At 43.3% G+C, this 20,858-nt stretch overlaps 1 protein-coding gene across 1 annotated transcript in view; it reads left to right on the top strand.

Annotated features, from left to right (window-relative positions):
• The window catches only part of LOC125240185 (rho guanine nucleotide exchange factor 18), an 84,758-nt gene that overhangs the window by 29,951 nt on the left and 33,949 nt on the right, over positions 1-20,858 (top strand). Inside the window, 9 exon segments of the mRNA XM_048148011.1 lie at positions 1,703-1,823; positions 2,679-2,787; positions 5,614-5,713; positions 7,568-7,722; positions 8,763-8,906; positions 10,030-10,096; positions 10,681-10,786; positions 11,293-11,366; positions 11,446-11,531. Of these exon segments, the coding sequence (XP_048003968.1) occupies positions 1,703-1,823; positions 2,679-2,787; positions 5,614-5,713; positions 7,568-7,722; positions 8,763-8,906; positions 10,030-10,096; positions 10,681-10,786; positions 11,293-11,366; positions 11,446-11,531 (962 nt within the window).

Raw genomic sequence — 20,858 nt, 5'->3', positions numbered from 1 at the left:
CTAAAACGGTGACTGTGATCTTTTAGATCTTAAATTGTATCATCTGTAATACTACTACTAGTTGTTAACCTCATTAACAATGTAAACATAAATTTAGTTATGCTAAATTGAGCGCAACGATTGTTTTAGTCCACTGTAACCTATTTAAGTTATTTAGCTTAATCTATGAACTGTGGAAGCCTTACTAATGTCCACGGACATTCGTATTTTATTCCGCGTACTGTAAATATACCTCCAATAATATGTTACTCATCGAAGGCCTCAAAAATAAGTGATACGCTCTTATGGCTCTATGAATATCTATGCAGCCTTTCTTGTGTAATATATTGCAACATAACATACATGTAATGCAAAGGGATGAAAGTCACGTGACGAAAAAGGTATTACGAATGAATGTGGAAGGAAGTAACGGGAGAGGAAAACCGAGGAAGAGGTGGATGGAATGATGACATGACGGGTGATAGAGATGTATGGAAGAGGAAGACATGCTGCTCCGAACCCGAGTGATTGAGATAAGGGCATGAGGATGATGATGTTACATGTGGCATATTATTACATGTCTGTATTTGCCAGTACCTACATTAAGATTAGGTTTTTGCTTCCAATTCCCTCGCGTACACCAAAACAATGAATCATTTATGAAAGAAAATAGGAACGAAAACGTCTAATTGAATCACTCAGAACAAAAAACAGGCTTAATTGAATAAAAGCTGCAAGAAGCAAATATGCTGAGCATTTCCATTTCACCCCGTCAGTGAGAAATGAAATCATTTTATGAATTCCCGGGGCTATTATTGGATTGCAGCCCCTGTTGCTCGTTCGTTGCCACCCCTGACCTACTGGTACAGTAACACCTAATAATACATTGATGCTGATATTAGTCGTTTATTACTCGTGGGTTGTGTTTTTGTAACGTGAACAAAATTTTCAAGTTGTTTATTAGGTTCGTTCAAGAAAATTTGTTCCTGTTATGTCAGATATAGATATTAGGTATTAAGTGACACATACATATACACCGTGGTTTTTTTGGTTTTCCGTTAAATTCGACACGCAGGTTTATCATCAGCAGAGGGCGGAATTGCTCATGGCAAAAATCAAACGTCAATAGAGTTGGAACGTTAAATTCTATCGACTATCGATTACACTGAAATTATCAGTATATTGTTGAGTTGTTTTCGACGTAAGTACGACAAGGATACTTCTTTATCCATTTGTTGACTATTTTTCGTTTTGGATTAACCATTTTTTTCAAACGTGAATTAGTTTCAAAAGGACTAGTGACAGAAATGGTAATTGTAAGGGTCCCCCCACATCTAGCGTCTTGCGAGCGTCGCGTCGGGCCAACTGTATGGGCAAAGCCTGACGCCGCGTCGACGTCGCGTCGACGCGACGTCTTTTTTCATACAGTTGGCCCGACGCGACGCTCGCGAGACGCTAGATGTGGGGGGACCCTAATTATATGTCATACAATTTACTTTTAATCTAATCAAAGAGGTCAAAATCAAATGGTCGAATAGCTAATCAAAGAGGTTTAAAGTCAGAAATGTAAAAGGAGACTGAATTTATCGATTGCTGAAAACGTCGATAAAATTTAACATTCCAACTCTATTGACGTTTGATTTTTGCCATGAGCAATTCCGCCCTCTGATCATCAGGAACCATCCTGTTTTCATTTATAAAAAAAAACTTATTTTGTTTACAGCAAGCGGGCGGCATCAGTCGTCTCAGTACGTCTTGCCCGTCGCTCTGCAAAGATGGCGGCGATCCGGACTGCTCGTCACCCACACACCTGGACTTGTACCCACACAGCCGTAAGGGTAGCGGTGAGTACATACATTATCCTGCATTTTCTTATTAATAAAATGTGGTTTTCCATCACAGAAGGGGTTAAGTTCCATCAGATAAGGGGCGTTTTCAGTTCCTTAAAGCTCGGCCACACATGCGCGTTTTGAGAGCGTAGGCGGAGCGTTCGCGGAGCGCAATGATAGCGGTGCGCCGGACGAACGCTGACGTTGCGCCCAGCGGACGCCGGCGGGAACTAACGAGCACGGATTGCGGCGCACCGCTATCATTGCGCTCCGCTGACGCTACGATATCAAAACGCTTTATGTGTGGCGGAGGCTTTAAACTTCATGTGGCATTTGTTACGTTGAAAACGCAGATGAAGATGGTCAAGGTTTGAAAATTTCTCGTATTTACAAAAACCTCTTCAAACCTGTTCAGAGATTTCTTGAAATCTACGAGTAGTTATTATTGCAAGTAAAAGTTTGGGGTAACACTACCAGACGGTAGTGGTGATATTTGAGGAGATCTGTCGTCTGCATTACCAAAAAGGGTGGGCAGAGCACATGGAGCTGTTCAAGGCCCAGTACCACCCTTAGCAGTCAAGAGGCCCCAAATGTAATCGTGATATGTCAGTGACAAATTGCTAGTCCATCGCTCTTTATTATAACATTCACGGGGGGAAAGGGCGTGGTGAAATTATTACAGCTCAGCTACGACATTGGTCTAAGCGAGACAGCGGTGAGCGGCGGCCATACATTGGAGCGAGACACAGCGATAGGACTTTTCATCCGCACGTATGGCTGCCGCTCACCGCTGTCGTGCTTAGACCAATGTCGTGGCTGGGCCGAGCTCTCCCTGTGACTGTGTTCTATATGAAGTGTTTGTTTGTCCAGGCGAGTCCCGGTCATGGGGCCTCTGGGACCGACGGGAGGAGGGCCGGCGGAGTTCCTGGGCGGCACTGGAGCCCAACGCGCGCCAGCCCGACGCCAGCCGTCAGCGCAGGTATGGACCTACCAGTTCTATAGAGTAGACTGCAGTAGCGGCTGATCCATACAAGCCGATTCCCACAGGCTTACCTAAAATTGATTCATCATCATCCTCCTTGCGTCCGCTTTGACAACTAATCCCAAGATTTGAGGCACTAGTTTTTACGAAAGCTACTTCCATCTGATCTTCCAACCCGAAGGGTAACTTGTCCTAAAATTGATTAGGTACTAGTAAAGTACCTAACCACTACCTAACCTACCTTTAGGTTTCTTTTTGCTCAGTGTTGCCTAGCAGAAATTTTGAGCAGCCGATACTGGTAGACTGTTTGGATGAATGAAGCTTTATATGATTGTAGCAAAGACCTATATAACTTCATATAGACCGATAAAGTCTAAGAAAAAAACGTACCACAAAACCATACAGAAAAAGGTACGGTGAGCTAGATGGCGATACACCTTTGGGGTACGCTCGGCTAGATGGCGCTAATATTAATATTTGACATTTGAAAACATATCAAGCTAAGAATATGGGCCAAATTGTCAAAACTGAGGTTCAAAAGTTTAAAGCCTGTGTCGAGAGATGGCAGTCTATTCACTGTGATTACACATTTTACTTTGACAGTAACTCTCTTTAATACTCGATCCTCTTTGATTGTAGGATATGGGTGAGACTATGTAGATGAGCCTTTGCGATCGAGGAATAACTCTGCCTTTCCATTAGAAATGTGCCTCGTTTTATTTTTTGTCTCTGTTTGATAAGACGTATCATAAAGCGTTGGACTTTAAATAGTGGCAGTGACACTTGAGAAGTTTCATATAAAAAAAAAAAAAAAATTAAACTGTTTATTTCAGTCATTTTTTATAGAATTTTACGAACAAAACTCTTAATCTATTATTATTTAGATTCTAATTGAGTTAGGTCTAATTGAGATCATGCATTACATTACAGTTTCAAAGTTAGTATTATAATAATATACTTACATTTTTACTACATTTATGTCAATTCAGAGATTAGGTAAATTGTTCAGCAACATACTTTTATATGACTTTACTATTTGCTTATCTGTTCTATTTTCTATGATATGATCTGCCTACCTATTTTGGTAATACCCGTACCCTACATGGCCCAATAAAATCATCCTCGTTGCACATTTTTGGTGGAAGTTCGGTTGCATCAAAAGGTTAAAATATTTGTGAGTGTGCACGGGAAAACGTTCGACTTTGTCGTTTGCTATAAAGCTGCTTTGTCAGTTTATTCACATAAAGATACAAGTAAATCTCGCCTTAATGGTAACCGACAAAGTGGGACGTTTACTAAACACACTCACATTTGATTGTTTCATGTAATACGAGTATAAATAATACTTAAATATTTCATAGTTCGCTATATTGCTAAACTTGATGCAAATGCACGATAAATGATAAAACATCAGGCCTCCCTATCGCACTTACAAATAGTGCGATAGGGGCGGCCTGATGTTTTATCATTTATCGCGCGACCATGCTTCTACGCCTGCACGGGTAGCATGGTCGCGCGATAGACGATAAAATATCAGGCCGTCCCTATCGCACTATTAGTAAGTGCGATAGGGACGGCCAGATGTTTTATCATTTATCGCGCGACCATACTTGCCTGCCTGATGTTGTTAAAAATTTAAACTCTTCCATAATGAATACGTAAAGTTTTGTCCAAGTAATCCACGCCTAGTCAATTGACAAGAGTGGCTCGACCGGTGTTCCAAAGGTCGCATCGCAGGTTCGAATCCTGCTTGAGGTGTTCAATTTTTTTATTTTAATTAAATTATGTGTAGGTACTATTAATATGCAATCGATATTAATTTAGGTACCAAGACAACCTGGCGAAAATAATTTGTAAGGACTTTTAAAAATTTCTTCTGAAAGTTGCAAATTAATCACAATTTTCTTAGAATCCTAAATTATATAATACCAAAGAGTTATTCATTAATTTCTTTATTGAAAAAGTATGGTAAAATACATAAATGCATAAAACTTTGACAAGCTGAATTACCTCTATAAGGTTGACGAAGTATAAAGTAAGCCGATCTTCTTTGCACATATTTGAGGGCTCCAGCTTTCAGATTCAAATACCAAATATTTCAAACTACACTTTTTCTTCAATAGCTGTCCACATAAGGCGAGGCACGTCGCAAGGCAATGTGCTCGCGCGGCAAATGTTCAATGTAGACTTGCCTCGGTCGAGCGTTTACCTACGACATGTCAGGGTTGTAAATAGAAAAAAAAAACAAATGTTTTTTTCAGAATTATGAAAAAAAACCGAGCACCATGGTTTTTTTCTAAATATGTTTTTTTTTAGAGATGAACAAATAATACGACAATAACGGTTTTTCGTGAGTTGTAACGTGTTTCAATAACAATAACGTACATTTTAATTCAACTAACATTCAGTATACAAGCGTTTATTGGGGAATCCCCGATGCTGCGTGTAGCGTGGAGAGGCGGTGGTGTTGCCAACAGTAAATAGTGATAACTACCAATTACAGATTTCGTAAATGTTATTTTTATAAGACCAGAAATTAAAGTTATTTGATTAAATTCGTTTAATAGTTAACATTAAGTCTAAAAAAACCGTATAAAAGTATTAACTACTTTGCAAATTTTGAGATTTCGTACTTTAGAAAAAAAACATACTCCAGAAAAAACAGTTTTTTTACCGTTTTTTTTTTCATTTTTTTTTCAAGCTATAAAAACCGTTTTTTTGCAACCCTAGACATGTCTCGCTCTGAGTAGATTCTAATGAATAACTCTTTGCCCACACTAATGGGAATGTGGAGTCTGTGTTGAACGCGGTAACACATTCCAGTACCCTTAACGGTCACAGCGCGTCGCTCTCGTCAATGGAGTCTGAGGGCGAGCCCCGCGCGCGCCACTCGACGCACTCGCTCAACGACAACGACCTAGCCGTGAGTATCGCTTTTGTTACAAGTTTTTTTCGACCGGTCTGGCGCAGTCGGTAGTGACCCTGCCTGCTGCGCCGCGGTCCCGGGTTCAAATCCCGGTAAGGGCATTTATTTGTGTGATGAGCACAGATATTTGTTCCTGAGTCATGGATGTTTTCTACGTATATAAGTATTTATATATATCGTTGTCTGAGTACCCACAACACAAGCCTTCTTGAGCTTACCGTGGGCCTCAGTCAATCTGTGTAAGAATGTCCTGTAATATTTATTTATTTTATTTTATTTAGTATGTTAGTGTGCATCAAAACGTAGAAACTAAATTTGACCCACTTCCCGGTTTCCGATTGAGCTGAAATTCACGTGACAATGCAATATTATGGTATCATGGAGCTGATCTGATGATGGAGCAGAAAGGTGGTCATAGGATCTCTGTCTTAAAACGTCGTATCCCATCGAGTAAGGGGTTTTTAGAAACGTCTCGGAGAGCAGTAGATGACTGTTGAAAGAACCGACTCGGCGATAAAAACTTGTGCCAGAAATGTCATTTTTGCAAAAAACTTATTAATAATATACCCTTAAGTGTAAGGCCTGAGTGCACGCTCATATTGGGCGTGCAGTGTGGCGGGGCGTGCGGCGTGCATGTCAAACAATGGAAGCTCATACAAGTGTCCTGAGTCGACGCTGCATAGCTAGTATACACGCTAGCCCGCCCCGCTGAATGCTCGGCACCGAGCGTCCACCCAGGCCTAACGGCCGGGCCACGACATTGGTCTAAGCGCGACAGCGATGAGCGGCGGCCATACATTGGACTTTTCATTCGCACGTACGGCTGCCGCTCACTGCTGTCGCGCTTAGAGCAATACCGTGGCCGGTCCGTAAGTGTTAGTGCGGTGCGACCCTACATTCAGCGTCTTTTGAGAGTCGGTGGCTGTTACTCGACGTAATGTTGGCGCAATATGCGCCATTTTTCATAATGCTGACTAGACAACTCTCGACTATTGTGTCCTTTTGAGCGTTGGAGCCTAGTGTTCTTAAGGATAACAATCGTGCTGCGTCTAGACAGCAGCATGGAGAATGTAGTCGCTTTTCTTCGCAGCCATAGAGTTGACTAGAAGTCGATACACGCTAGGTTTGCGTGGCTCTAAAGTAATTTGCCATTGGGTTGCCATTCAGTTGGTTCGATTGGATGCCTTCGGTGGTACAATAGATTACATCGATAGTCATTGCATTGAACAGTCAGTCAAGTTTGCGAAACTTTAAACACTCCTTCAGCAGCAAAGACTTAAAATTTTAATCTTATTAGAAACCGTTTTAATTTTATTAGAAAGATTCATACCTTCAACCCTGCCATGTTTTTCTGCACTAATTTACGTGCCCTTCCTTTTTATTGGCTCATTGTAAATTCATGCATTATTTCAACCAGTGCCTGTACAATAAACTGCTAGCAAAAACGTTTATATTCCCTATTTCGCTCATAAAATAATAACCTAAATGTGTAATTAGCTCATGCCATGAAATCCTAAAACCACGAACCCATTAGCCATAATTTCCTGTTGAGTGTATAAGACCACTGGCGCTTGCATGCCCAAAAACGAATGCCGCGTTTACAACGCACTTTTGTATAAACCATAGTTGTCGATCGTTCTTGAATTGTCAACTTTAGCTGTAGAATCCAATAATTATAACTTTCGGAACTTCTAATGTTAAATTTTAATGAGACACGTTTTGGTCGTAAATGCCAATGAAGTTGCGGCATGCGGTACCGAGGTAATGCATGCGCCTGTCCTAAGTAAAGAACTGTCTGTAGTACCTTTTACTATGACGAACCGAACACTAATGCATCTGTTCGATATACAGAAAGACTTCGAGAAGGTGACAGCGGCGCTCCGCGCGGGCACAACAGTAGCTGAAGGCGCTCGGCTGGCGGCCAGACTACCGCTGCAGAAGTCTGTGTCCACCCCCAGCATAGTGGCCGCCGTGCAACCGGCACAACCTCCGCCTACCAACAACATGTTAGTACTGAGAGGAAAATGTTTAGAGTACGGCCCTGGAGATTTTGAATTTCGAACGAGAATTAAATGTTCGAATTTGCACTCGAACATATCAGTACAAAGAGTGGAACGTTTAGATTTAGAGCCTGAGTACGACCCTGTGTCCGAGATTTTGAATCTCGAACGAGTATAAAATGTTCGAAATTGGACTACCTACACATTTCTTTTTCAGCCCGCGATCACTTACAAGTTACATATTTATCAGGATGTCCTAACCTAGCTAGGATTTCTATGCATAGGTAACATAGTGAATATGATTGCCTTACGACGCACCTTCCTTTTGGGATCCTTGATATAAAATACACACCTAATAAATACCTAAACGTAAATCCAAGTTACAATTTTAACACATACTGTTATGTGACTCTCAAATTGAACTATTAGATTATTAATTAACGGTAGGAGGACGAAGAATCTTTTATAATTTTTATGCTATCTTATTAAAACGTTACTACTTAGGACTTAGGAAATTACTATTAATGTATTTTTAACTTCTTTGTCACGAATCATTTGTATGTGCATGTGTCTTTTAAACTTGATTTTTTTTTAAATACTGTGACCAGTATTTCTAATCATCTTATTTGTGCATGTCCGAAAAGTCAATGTTTTATTTTGATCCGCACTGTTTGCTTTGCTATGTCTTATTCACAGAAAACTAGAATCAAACTGGTACTTTTGCACTTATTTTTTACTACCGTCATTGTATGTGTAGTTCACATTATATACACATAAGTAGAACGTGTCATTCATGAAGACGCCGCTTTGACTGGTAATGCTATTAAATTTAACAAATTTGCGCGTCATCATGGATGACACGAACTATATACACAATGACGATAGTTCTACAGTGTCACCACAAATAATATCGATAATACTATCGCGCACACTTGACTGGCCGTACCTTGTTACAAAGGCATACGGTCCTCCTAACAGCTTCCCTAGATCAATGTACAAAACTTTGTGGTGACACTGGACGTAAGCGTTGTCTCACTCGATGTTAGCTTGTCTGGCGCCGGTGCGAGCGAGACGGAGAGCGACGAAGACGCGTCGGCGGCGACCGTCGGCGCCACGACCCAGTTGCAGGGGAGAAGAAACAACGCACATCAAGAACATTTGGGTCTACACCGATTGGCGTTCTTGGAACAGTGAGTGGACTTAGTAATAAGGCACCAGGGCGCCACCACCAGAAAGTAAGCGATGAACTATCGCTGATAGAGACGAACAAAAGATAGTAGCTTCCGTGTAAATAAAAGAGACGCGATGATAGCGTGAGCGAGTTATAGTTTGTCACCGAGTTATGCACTATGAATGGCTCGCTCTCTCTTTTATTTACACGAGAGCGACTATCTTTTGTTCGTTTCTATCGTCGATAGCTCATCACTTAGGGCCCATTTAGACGGTACGAGAACTCGCATACGAGTTTTATTACATTGCGGTACTTGATGGCTGTGCAAATTGTATGTAACCTCAACTGCCCGCAATGTAACTAAAATCGCATGCGAGTTCGCACGCCGTCTAAATCAGGCCTTACTCGCTTTTGGTCAGAGAGAATCACAGCAGCACTGACAGGCGCTCTTGAAACGGTAAGTGGACCATCCAGACCTTGCGGATTACTAATGGGACGAGACATCGTGAATGGCTTTGATGGTCATTGGGTCCAAGATAGGTCCAATCCAAGACGTTTTGGTGTTCTTAAAGTGAGACTATAAATGATAATGAGACGTTGGCCGTATTGCAGTTGCGATGAAAAACTATGGTTAGTTTTGAATGATGGTTAAAATGGTGAAAAGAAAAACAACAAAGGTTTGTACTACACACATACTTTACAGTACATGATTTGGTAAGCAGTTTCACTACTTAAATAATAAACAATTGCAATGTTTTTCTATTGGCATGTTAAAGCACAAGCTTTGCTAATGTTTTCGTTCGTTTTCACACGTTTTTCTGATTTGTTTTTCTAGCGTGGCATGATTCTAGACAAATTTAATTCTCGATAGGAATAATCGGAACTTTTATCTGAACAATGATGAAAGAAGTTTTGAATATTTTGTAATATTTTTATATTAAAGGAAAAAATGGAAAAATCCGTATCCGTAGCTCAATTGGTTAAGAGTCTTGCACGGATTGCAAATGATGCGGGTTCAAGTCCCGCCGGAAGCGTAAATTTTTCCATTTTTTTTTTTCCTTTAATATAAAAATGTTTAGAATCGTTAGCAGACGTTTCTGCTTGTTAAAAATATATTTTGTAATATGTTTTGTTTTCTACAGAGCGGCGTATGACCACCACGCAGAAAAGCGGCGGAAAAGAGGCAGCTTATTTTTCAGGAAAAAGAAGGTCAGTGTTACATTACAATATAAAACTAAGTTAGAAGACCTTGTACCTGCTCTAAAGGACATTTTAGAGTAGGTACAAGGCTTTAAGGTTGATTATAAAAAAAAAAAAATATGATCTGAACGATAATCAACCTTATAGCAGAATGGATGTACCCAAGTTTGAAGTTAAGCGACACATTTAAATAGCTTCATGTAAGTGGCTCTGTCAGTTAAGATCTGACAGCAAATTTACTCTTTGTTGTTTAGACTAAAACCATAAAAAGTCTACAACGCGGCCACGTTTGTTGCCAGTGATGTGATTAGGTAGTGCGGGTCAGAACCATAAAAATATATTTATTAGTAAAACACCTTTACATGACATTACAGTAAAATCAATGCGTCACGAAACTTAGACTTACATAACAAAAAAAAAAGAGACAGAAAAAAAGAGAACAATATTACAATTAATAAACAAAAAAATCGCGTACTGTAGCGAGATACCTGAATCGTACTGTTCGTGTTTGACGATGTTGCGTTCCCTTGTGTTTAGTTTGACCCTTCGAATATGAAATTGTATCACTTCTCACCTGTTTCATGTGTTTCCAGGATAAATCACGTAAGGCGGCGCACGCGTGGCAGGCGGCAACGTCGGCGGCCGACTGCGATTGGTGCGGCCGAGCGCTCACCGACAAGCCCGCCTTTTATTGTGAACGTAAGTCTTCAATGCATCAAATACTTTTCTTTCTCTTCTTTTCTTTAGTCACTGCAGCCAGTGAACTCCCATGACCAATCGCCTCCCAGGTGGAAACTTGTAAAGTGGTTAAGGGCAATGTGTAATAAATCCTCTTGGACGTCAGCGGTCGCATCGTTGGTGGGATGAGGAATGATATAAACACGTACAAAAATTAATTCAGCCACCCCGTTCGATACTTTGTCAGGTGACATCTAGAATGATGCCTTTATTTGATTGTTTGAGGAAAAGATTCAAAATGTCTGGGAAAATTACAACATTTATACAGAACGTTAGTATGCGATAGGGACGGCCCGATGTTTTGTCGTTTATCGCGCGACCATGATTGCCTGCCAGGCATGCCAGGTGCTGATAGGATCCAAGCCACGTCACACGAAAATTGATAAATACTTCGAAAACAGAATAAACAACTATTTAGTACAAAAAATCATATCTTTATACATATACATATTATGTTTTATTTTCAGATTGCACCATGACTGTACACCAAAGCGTGTGTAAAGACTACATTGTTGAATGCAACAAACCAAAATCATCAAAGGTACGTTGATCTGAACACCACCCTCATTGTTATTCAATTTTCATTTCCTATCGTATGAGTATCACGAATTATTTTACAGACCTCCGTCGGCAAATCCCTGAGCGCGGCAAGTGGTAAAAGTAGCAAGAGGAGTTCAGTCTCTAGCCAGTCACAAAACCCAAACAGGTATGTTCCTAAACTAACCGATACATTCTATATTCGAACTCGGTTTTAACATTGGCACATAACGATAAAACTACAAAAAAAAAAGTTAAAAAAAAAAATTAATGGCGCGTCCACACGCTTGGCAAACAGCGATAAAAAACTACAAAAACGAACGCGCGGAGAGTTATCTGCCTGTTCGGTTTGGTAAAATACCAGTGAACAGGAATGTTCGCCAAGTGTGTGGATGCCGTGCACCTCTACCCATTTGACAGGCACATAGAGGGTTTTGTAGAATATATTTTGCGGCTTTATTTTTTCATTGTTGCAAGGACTTTGGCCACGAGCGAATAGCCAAGCAGGCGCCGTTTTACGCTATGCATTATCAATTATTTTGCGCGCAATAATGTTCAGGGTTTGTAATGTGACCATTGACAAAACTTGGGTAATATTTAAACAAAAATATTATATTGTTATCAGAATACAATACAAAAAGAAGTGTTAAAAATACTTTTTTACCGTGAAATTAGATTTAACTTTAGAGAAATATTTCTGTTTTTGTGTTCTCAAGTTTTCTTGATGGCTTGGCTGATTTATTTGTACTAACAACACATGCCAAGAAACGTTTTGTTGCTGGTTAGTCGACACGGCAAGTGTCCGCCATGACAGTGATTTGATTATAAGAAGATACACAAGTATGTGACACTGTGATATATTTTAAATAATCTTCAATATATACACTCTTTCAATATATATATACACTTTTTATTTCGAATGCCTCGTTCATTGCTAGTTTTCAGCCATTTTTGTATTGTTTTCAAACCTTCTTGTTATTTTCTGTTCGCTCAAAGTTTGCCACTTTATGTTCTTCTATATGCTAGTTCTGTTTCTTTTTATAATTAGTTGATTGTGTCGAACGGAATGTCTTCTTATAAAGAAAATCATTCAATTGTGGAAAAATTGAGGTGCCATCAAAACATATTTTTCAAAGCGATTTTCGTGATTAAAACTAGTAAAGTTTAGCTGTCACTTTAGTTTTTCCACCCGCGTAGCTGTCAAATCAGCCCAAAGACGCGCATAGATATAGAATCGAAACAGCGCAAACGCCAATCGCCGGACACTGGACGAGACCTTACGATCCTCACCTACGATTCTTATGCGTGTGTTTATTTCCGCGGCACGCTAGCAAGAAGCAGTCGGGATGTTACTCGCCGTGGCGCCGTGTGGCGACGAAACTCGGCGTGCAGTAAGTGCGGGAATGCTGCGACATCGCGCTATCTCTCTCTTACTCTCTCATCACACATGTCATGAGTCATCGTTTCGTTTCTCTCTTTCGACTTCGGCGCGGTTATGTGATCCTGGTTGCGCGATTTGGTTTTGTTCGGTTTGTTTTGTTAGTTTTTTTTTGTGTTTTTAGGTTAGATTGGTTTATTTTTAAAGGTGAAGTATGTTTTTGTTGTATTAATAAATGTTAGATTAGTTTGCTTTTTAAGAAAATGTTGTTTTACAACGCAAAATACAACCTACAGTAAACATATTAGGAGTTCTAACATTTAAATAAAGGACTGAGATAGTTGGTGACAGAACATAAAGAATATATATTAAAAAAAAACGATTTTAATAGTAGTTAGTGTGGCTGCTACATAATTATAGGCATTAAATACGAGTGTGAATTTACGAAACGACCTGAAAGCGAGTTTCATAAAACATTCCAATGTTTTAATACCTAATTATGCACAGTTAGGGTTTCTCCTAGCTTATGGACGCGTATTCCGCTCTAGCTGACTTAAAATCATTCGTTAGTACCTATGAAGACGCTAACGCGACGCATGCGTACGCATGTTAACGAACGACTTTGGTCAGCGACAGCCGATACTGCGTCAATAGGTTTGGTTAGACCCCTTACACTACTAAAGCTTATTATAATTTAAAACATTTTGGTTACACATCAGTACGTCACGGCTCCATACACATTACAAGATCTTCTAGTTGGTCGTCTCATCCACAACGCCTTACTTGTGTATCTTTCTATCTTGAGGTAGTTTCTGGTCGAAATTGTTGTCGTAGTTCGTTCTCATTTTTGTTTCGATTTGATTTCGCTGAGGATTTTAGGTTAATTATGTAGGGAGGGATGTTCAGGCAGATTTTAGCTATCGGCATTAAGGTATTTGTTACTACTTACCACAAGATAAAGTGCCTTATACAAATACATACACATGAGCCTGGTCTTAGTTTCTGAACAAAGCTAATTATACACTTAGTAGTCCAAGAGTCGTAACCTAATACTCGTAAGGGGACGGACTGAAAATCAGCGCTGTGCGGCCAAATCGCAATGAAATGGCTGACGCAGCTGAATATGCTGAGTCCGTTCATTTTGGCATGCGCGCAAATTGTTTGTGGTATTCTTAATATACTTGTGTAAATGTTGAATCTTTATTATTTGTGCCGTTTGTATATCCGAGGTCTTATATATAGAGAGAGTACGTCGTAGACGTCGCATCGGACCGATAGATGGCGCCATCGTTCGTTGTAAGTCGCTCCGGCGTCACACCGCCGCGATGTTGGTAGTCCCGTTTTCCCCACCTGCAACATAAGGCTCCTACGCGCCCCGGCCCGCCACCAGCCACCCTCTTTGTTTCGTCGAACGCCGAAGTGACCGGTTGTCGCGTATTCCGTTCGAACATTTTTACAGCATGGTGTCTCGAAATTAATCTTTTAGTTTCTATTTCCTTGTTACTCCTGGTCAAACCAGAGTTATTCGTGTTTTTATTTAAAAAGTGGCTTATAACGTTTCGGAATTATGAAATTTTTCAATTTCAATTTTCACCGTCAATTCTTTCTTCCCTTTTAATTTACGCTCGTTCTTCTTGAATAATGAGATATATTATGCCTCGCTAGCGATCATTATTCGTCTTTCGGGGTTCTCACGATAGAAATGAACGAGCGGTGCTTTATGATTCTACCCACTTTTTTGTAAGAAAGTTCCATGCTGCAAAAATCGTTACCGTTAATCAGTTTTCTTTTTAAACTATTCGCATTTCCGAGACTAAAGTAGGAAGTGTTATCCGCGTATTAAAAGTTTCGCGCGAGAATATAAGCGGTAACGTAGGTAAGTTGCTCCGCCGGGGACCACGTGCTCCGGGGACCACGTGCTTCGCGACCGCGTGCTGCGCGACCTGCGGGCTGCGGCGGCGGCGGCGGCGGCGGAGGGCGCGGTGGAGGAATACCGCGCTCCAAGGAGGTTTGAATTTCTCCGACGAATGGGTGATTTCCGATTCGGTGCGGAGGCCCCAAGCCACGTGTCGGCGCCGGAACTTACTGTAGCGCTGCGATAGCGCCACTGACCGCGGCAGTGTTGTCCGCCGCGTCGGCGCCGCCGAAGTTGCGTAGAAGTTGCCTCCTCGTTAACGATGGCCATCTCTGCGGTGCCGCCGAACAACGTTGTGGCCGCCACATAGGCGTCGCGTGCGACGCTGTAAGTATGTCTGCTGCTGCCCCGACGCGAGCGCCGCGCCGTTAGTGATCTGTCGTCAATATGCAGGCTACCAGCGCGGCCACCTTCTGCCCCCGCCACAACGCCGCGAGCCTGCTGAAGCTGTCCACCAATATCGCTGGCCGCCACGCTTATGCTGGCGCCTCGATGGTGATGCAGAGCGTTCGTCTGCCGTGACAACGCCGCGATCCTGCTGAAGCTGTCCACCAGTATCGCTGGCCGCCACGCTTATGCTGGCGCCTCGATGGTGATGCAGAGCGTGCGTCTGCCTTGACAACGCCGAGAGCCTGCTGAAGCTGTCCACCAATATCGCTGGCCGCCACGCTTATGCTGGCGCCTCGATGGTGATGCAGAGCGTTCGTCTGCCATGACAACGCCGCGATCCTGCTGAAGCTGTCCACCAGTATCGCTGGCCGCCACGCTTATGCTGGCGCCTCGATGGTGATGCAGAGCGTGCGTCTGCCTTGACAACGCCGCGAGCCTGCTGAAGCTGTCCACCAATATCGCTGGCCGCCACGCTTATGCTGGCGCCTCGATGGTAATGCAGAGCGTTCGTCTGCCATGACAACGCCGCGATCCTGCTGAAGCTGTCCACCAGTATCGCTGGCCGCCACGCTTATGCTGGCGCCTCGATGGTGATGCAGAGCGTGCGTCTGCCTTGACAACGCCGCGAGCCTGCTGAAGCTGTCCACCAATATCGCTGGCCGCCACGCTTATGCTGGCGCCTCGATGGTGATGCAGAGCGTTCGTCTGCCGTGACAACGCCGCGATCCTGCTGACTGTCCACCAGTATCGCTGGCCGCCACGGTTATGCTGGCGCCTCGATGGTAATGCAGAGCGTGCGTCAGCCCTGACAACGCCGCGATCCTGCTGTAGCTGTCCACCAGTATCGCTGGCCGCCACGCTTATGCTGGCGCCTCGATGGTGATGCAGCGAGCTCATCTGCCGTGACAACGCCGCGATCCTGCTGAAGCTGTCCACCAGTATCGCTGGCCGCCACGCTTATGCTGGCGCCTCGATGGTGATGCAGCGCGCTCATCTGCCGTGAAAACGCCGCGACCCTGCTGAAGCTGTCCACCAGTATCGCTGGCCGCCACGCTTATGCTGGCGCCTCGATGGTGATGCAGAGCGTTCGTCTGCCGTGACAAGCCTCAGTGGTGATGCGGAGCGTAATACTGTTAACCGCTGCACAGGCGTCGCAATCCTTCTGCTGCGTCTGCCGTGACATCGCCGCAAGCTACTTGAAGTTTTCCACCGGTGTCGTCGGCCGACACGCTGATGCTGGCGCCTTGATGTCGCCTCGATCGCACGAGGTAAGATTGCAGACGCGGCGACCTTCATCGCGCCACCGAGCGCAATACTGCGGCTGCCGCGAAGGCGTCGCTAATTTTCCTGCCGCGTCTGCCGTGACGACGCCGCGAACTCTGTTGATGCTGTTCACCGATGTAGCTGACTGTCATGCTGGCGCCGGTGCCTCCGCGCTGACGGCGGCGACCTCGAGAGGGCCACCGAGCACGATACTGCGTGACGCGACAGGGGCATCGAAGACGCCTTTCGAGCTGACGACGGCCGTCTCAATCTCACCGCCGAACGTAACATCGTCTGCTGCAGTGACAAGCTGGTAAGATTGCTGATGTGGTCCCTTGGTACTGCTAGCCGCCACGCTGATAACGCCCGTCGCGCCTAAGATGTCACGCTCACCGCGAGCACTGTCTTCCCCTACAATGGTGCCACGACCATATCCGGGCTCCGTCCGCTACGGTATCGTTGCAGACTCTGTTGCTGACCAGGCTGATACTGCCCTCCAATGTGACGCCGGGCGCCGCTATCAGCTGACATCCCGTACACTATGTATCCACTCTTCTCTTTCCAGTTCCCGTGAAGTACTTCGACAGTATTTACACTCTATTTTGACCAATGACTCCTCCGTCGCCGAAGTGAGAACAGATAAATTCTAAAGATGCTACGTCCTAACGTGGCTTGGCCACCCATAGTTGAACGAGGTAAGACGTCAATAACCGGACGAGGAGCCGCACTGCTGCGAGGGTGTCCTGACGATGTTCGCGAGCTATCTAATCGGAGAGGCGCCTCGCGAGACGACCCTGTGATTCCTGTACGTCGCTCATTGTGTAGGTCAAAGACATCGTAAAGGTTTGCGGAATTAAAAAAAAAAAACTCTTTCAGAATGTCCAGATCTGAATTCGAGCCAGCGTGCTGCATCCTGAGCGTGCGTCTGTTTACCGGGCGGACACCAAAACCGATCGGTAATCTGGCCGCGGGGGTTCCAAGTACACGACGATTTCCCGGAGGCTTGTGGCGCCCCCTGTCCATTCGAGAGATTAACTTATTCGCCGAGCCTCTAATAAACAAATTGGGAAAAATAAACCCGCTTCGCCTTAGTGAACTTGAGATTCCAGCTCAAAGCGAAAGGGGCCAGGAACTCAGGAGGACTTCAGTAGTTATCATCTGGCTCGACTATACTGAATTAATATAGAGCTTGATTCGATCGTAGAACCTGATTTCATCAATTTCACAACTTTCGTAGTCTACAGAGGGAGGTTGGTTTCCAGCATTACCTCGTACAGCTGCCGATAGCTGTAGGCCAATCGCTCCTGTTTTGCTTGCATTTGCAGCCCGATAAGACCTTAAATAATCGGAATATTGTACAAAGTAAAGCTCTTCCGATGGAAAATAATCTTCAACAGGCGGTGGCGCTGGCGACTGAAGTGACATGCAGCCGGATTAAGGTTCGCATAGCACTATATGCTATGCACAGTTCGGTTGTATGTTATGTTATGCTGTACGATGGCAGGACTACATCTCTTCGGTTACGAGTAACTACGACAGTAACTGCTGACTCCAACAGACTGTCGTACGAGGTCAGTATGCACCCCCTGGGAGCCAAGTAAGTGACCTTCGGTGACCTCGCCTTCTTCTGCTTCGCCCGTCATCGTACCTCTTCGTCTGCGAGAGCCCTGCATTACGCCGTACAACGGTACGTATTAAGCCTCCGCCACACATAAAGCGCATTCCGCTTCGCTAACGCTACGCTATCAGCGCGCTGAATGCGCGCGCATTCCGCTCGCGTCCCGCGCGCGTTGCGCTCGCAATCCGCGCTCGTTAGTTCCCGCTAGTGCCCACTGGGCGCAACGCCAGCGTTTGTGCGGTGCACCGCCATTATTGCGCTCCGCCTACGCTCTCAAAGCGCGCATGTGTGGCGGTGTTTTAATTCACCCCTTGACCTGCTACCACGACGTGTTCAGCAACCACCAGCGATGCGACACGGACGTCACCTCTCAGTCTACACTGTCGACCTTCATTGCACGAAGTAGAAATCCGTCGCATCGGGTTTTGGATTAGGTAATGGATTACCCTAAGAGTCAATGACTGACTTGAAGAAATCGACTGATACCTCCGTCCAGTGTAGTAGCAATCGACAGCGCTCGTACTTTTCATCTTCTAGGCTAGTTTTACCGAGCGATCAGTATCCTCAAATGCCCTCACTAAAAAGAGTTCAGAGTTCAGGAGTCTCGCTTGTAACCGCGCTCGCTTGACGCGAAATAGTCTGATCGAAAATACCAGTATCGTAACAAATAGCCCTCGGGCGCGTGAGTGATGACCTTTTTCTGTGTTTGATATGGACGTAAGACGTTGGACTTTAAATAGTCATATCAAAGCTAATATTGATTTAGATAATTTTTACGAAGGGTTGACAAAAGCAGTATCAATTACGTTACCCTGCTACAGTACAGATAGTTACACTACTTTTACAGTTAATTTCCACACTTTGTGTCTGAAATTGGGTTTATAATAACCTGATAAAATAACGTGTCTGTTAATAATAAAAGTGTATCTAAGGTTTTTGTATCTTGTTCAAGTCAGCCTCGCCTACAATGTATAATAATGTCATTTCTCTAACTATTCGCTGACTAAAGCTAAACGTCATCACGAAAATCTCTTTAGGCGTTTCTGGCACCGAGATATTCGCGGATCGAAGGCGATTTCGACTGATACATCTATCAAATCGGTTCAACAACCGATTCACTTATTCTTCTATGCTATGCCAATAGGGCTACCAAAGGCTTGCGCGCCAGCTGACTCGCCACCAGGAGATATTAAACAGGTCTCTATATAAGACCTCGGATATACAAACGGCACAAATAATATAAAAATTTTACCTTCCAATAAAATTGTTATTATTTTGCCTGGTATATCCGAGGTCTGAGTGATGCCTTCCTGGTAGGCTTAATATACCGTCGGCACTTCTCCTCAACAATGAGGGTGGCTGGTGGCGGGCCGGGGCGCGTAGGAGCCTTATGTTGCAGGTGGGGAAAACGGGACTACCAACATCGCGGCGGTGTGACGCCGGAGCGACTTACAACGAACGATGGCGCCATCTATCGGTCCGATGCGACGTCTACGACGTACTCTCTCTATATATAAGACCTCGGATATACCAGGCAAAATAATAACAATTTTATTGGAAGGTAAAATTTTTATATTTGTGTGTTAATAAATGTTTTCTTATTCTTATTTTTATCCAAAAATTTGTACAAGGACCCTATTTGTGGCAGTTAGTTTAAAACTAATTTATTAAGCCTCAGTTACGTTATAATATATAACACTAGCAGGCAATTACTTATAATTTGTAGATGTTTTGTTGCTAGCCTGTCGTAAGGTTAAATAAATGTTTTTCTGTCTGGACGTCCCTGATATGATTCAGAATTATCTGTTCAGTATTTATTAAGTACATGTATATTGATTACACTTTTTTTAACAAATCTGCATGATTTTCAAATTTTCTCAAACCGTGAAAGTGTTTCTTTTTCTGTCAATGGCTTCTTTTTATAATTTAGGCTTTGCAGCGTGTTTTGTGATTGGTTTGTTAAGACAGCTTCGAAGCTGTGCCGTAACCCAGTGTTCTCGTGTTGCGTCGGTTGAGATTGACCCTGTTTGCATTTGGTACTCCCTGATATGGCAACACAGAAATATGTTACTTAATAATTTTTCAAATCGGTCCAGGCGTCTTAGAGTAAATAATCGGGGGAACTACATAGATAAAAAGATCCCGACGAATTGAGCACCTTTTCCTTTTTTCGAAATCGTTTAATGAATAATAATAATAAATAATAAATAAATATTATAGGACATTCTTACACAGATTGACTGAGTCCCACGGTAAGCTCAAGAAGGCTTGTGTTGCAGGTACTCAGACAACGATATACATATATAATATATAAATACTTATATACATAGAAAACATCCATGACTCAGGAACAAATATCTGTGCTCATCACACAAATAAATGCCCTTACCGGGATTCGAACCCGGGACCGCGGCGTAGCAGGCAGGGTCACTAGCGACTGCGTCAGACCGGTCGTCTATTGACTAAAAAAATTGACTAAGAAAGGGTAAGACTTCTTATATTGTCAATCATCTAAATTGAATACATGAAATAGCTATGAAGCAAAAGGCGCAAAAAAGCCACAGAAATTACAGGGATAACAGTGGGTTTGGGCTGTTACAGACGTGACCCAACTGCAACTTGCATAAGAATTGTATGCACAACTGAACCTACAGGTCAAGTGCAAGTTACAAGTTACAAGCGAAAGACTTTTCCCAACTTGTCAAATAAGACATTGACAACCACTTGTAAATTGTAACTTTCCCCAGGGCCCGTTTCTCGAGAGTGTTTCCATGACAACCCATACGATTTGACAGTTCGCGCACTTGTAATACAAGGCTTGTACCTTTCGAGAAACGGGCCCCAGTGGCCCGTTTCTCGAAAGGTACAAGCCTTGTATTACAAGTGTGTTTCCATGACAACCCATACGATTTGACAGTTCGCGCACTTGTAA

The sequence above is a fragment of the Leguminivora glycinivorella genome, chromosome 2, assembly GCF_023078275.1.
Source record: "Leguminivora glycinivorella isolate SPB_JAAS2020 chromosome 2, LegGlyc_1.1, whole genome shotgun sequence".
Lineage (NCBI taxonomy): Eukaryota > Metazoa > Arthropoda > Insecta > Lepidoptera > Tortricidae > Leguminivora > Leguminivora glycinivorella.
This window is presented reverse-complemented; position numbering and strand designations above follow the sequence as displayed.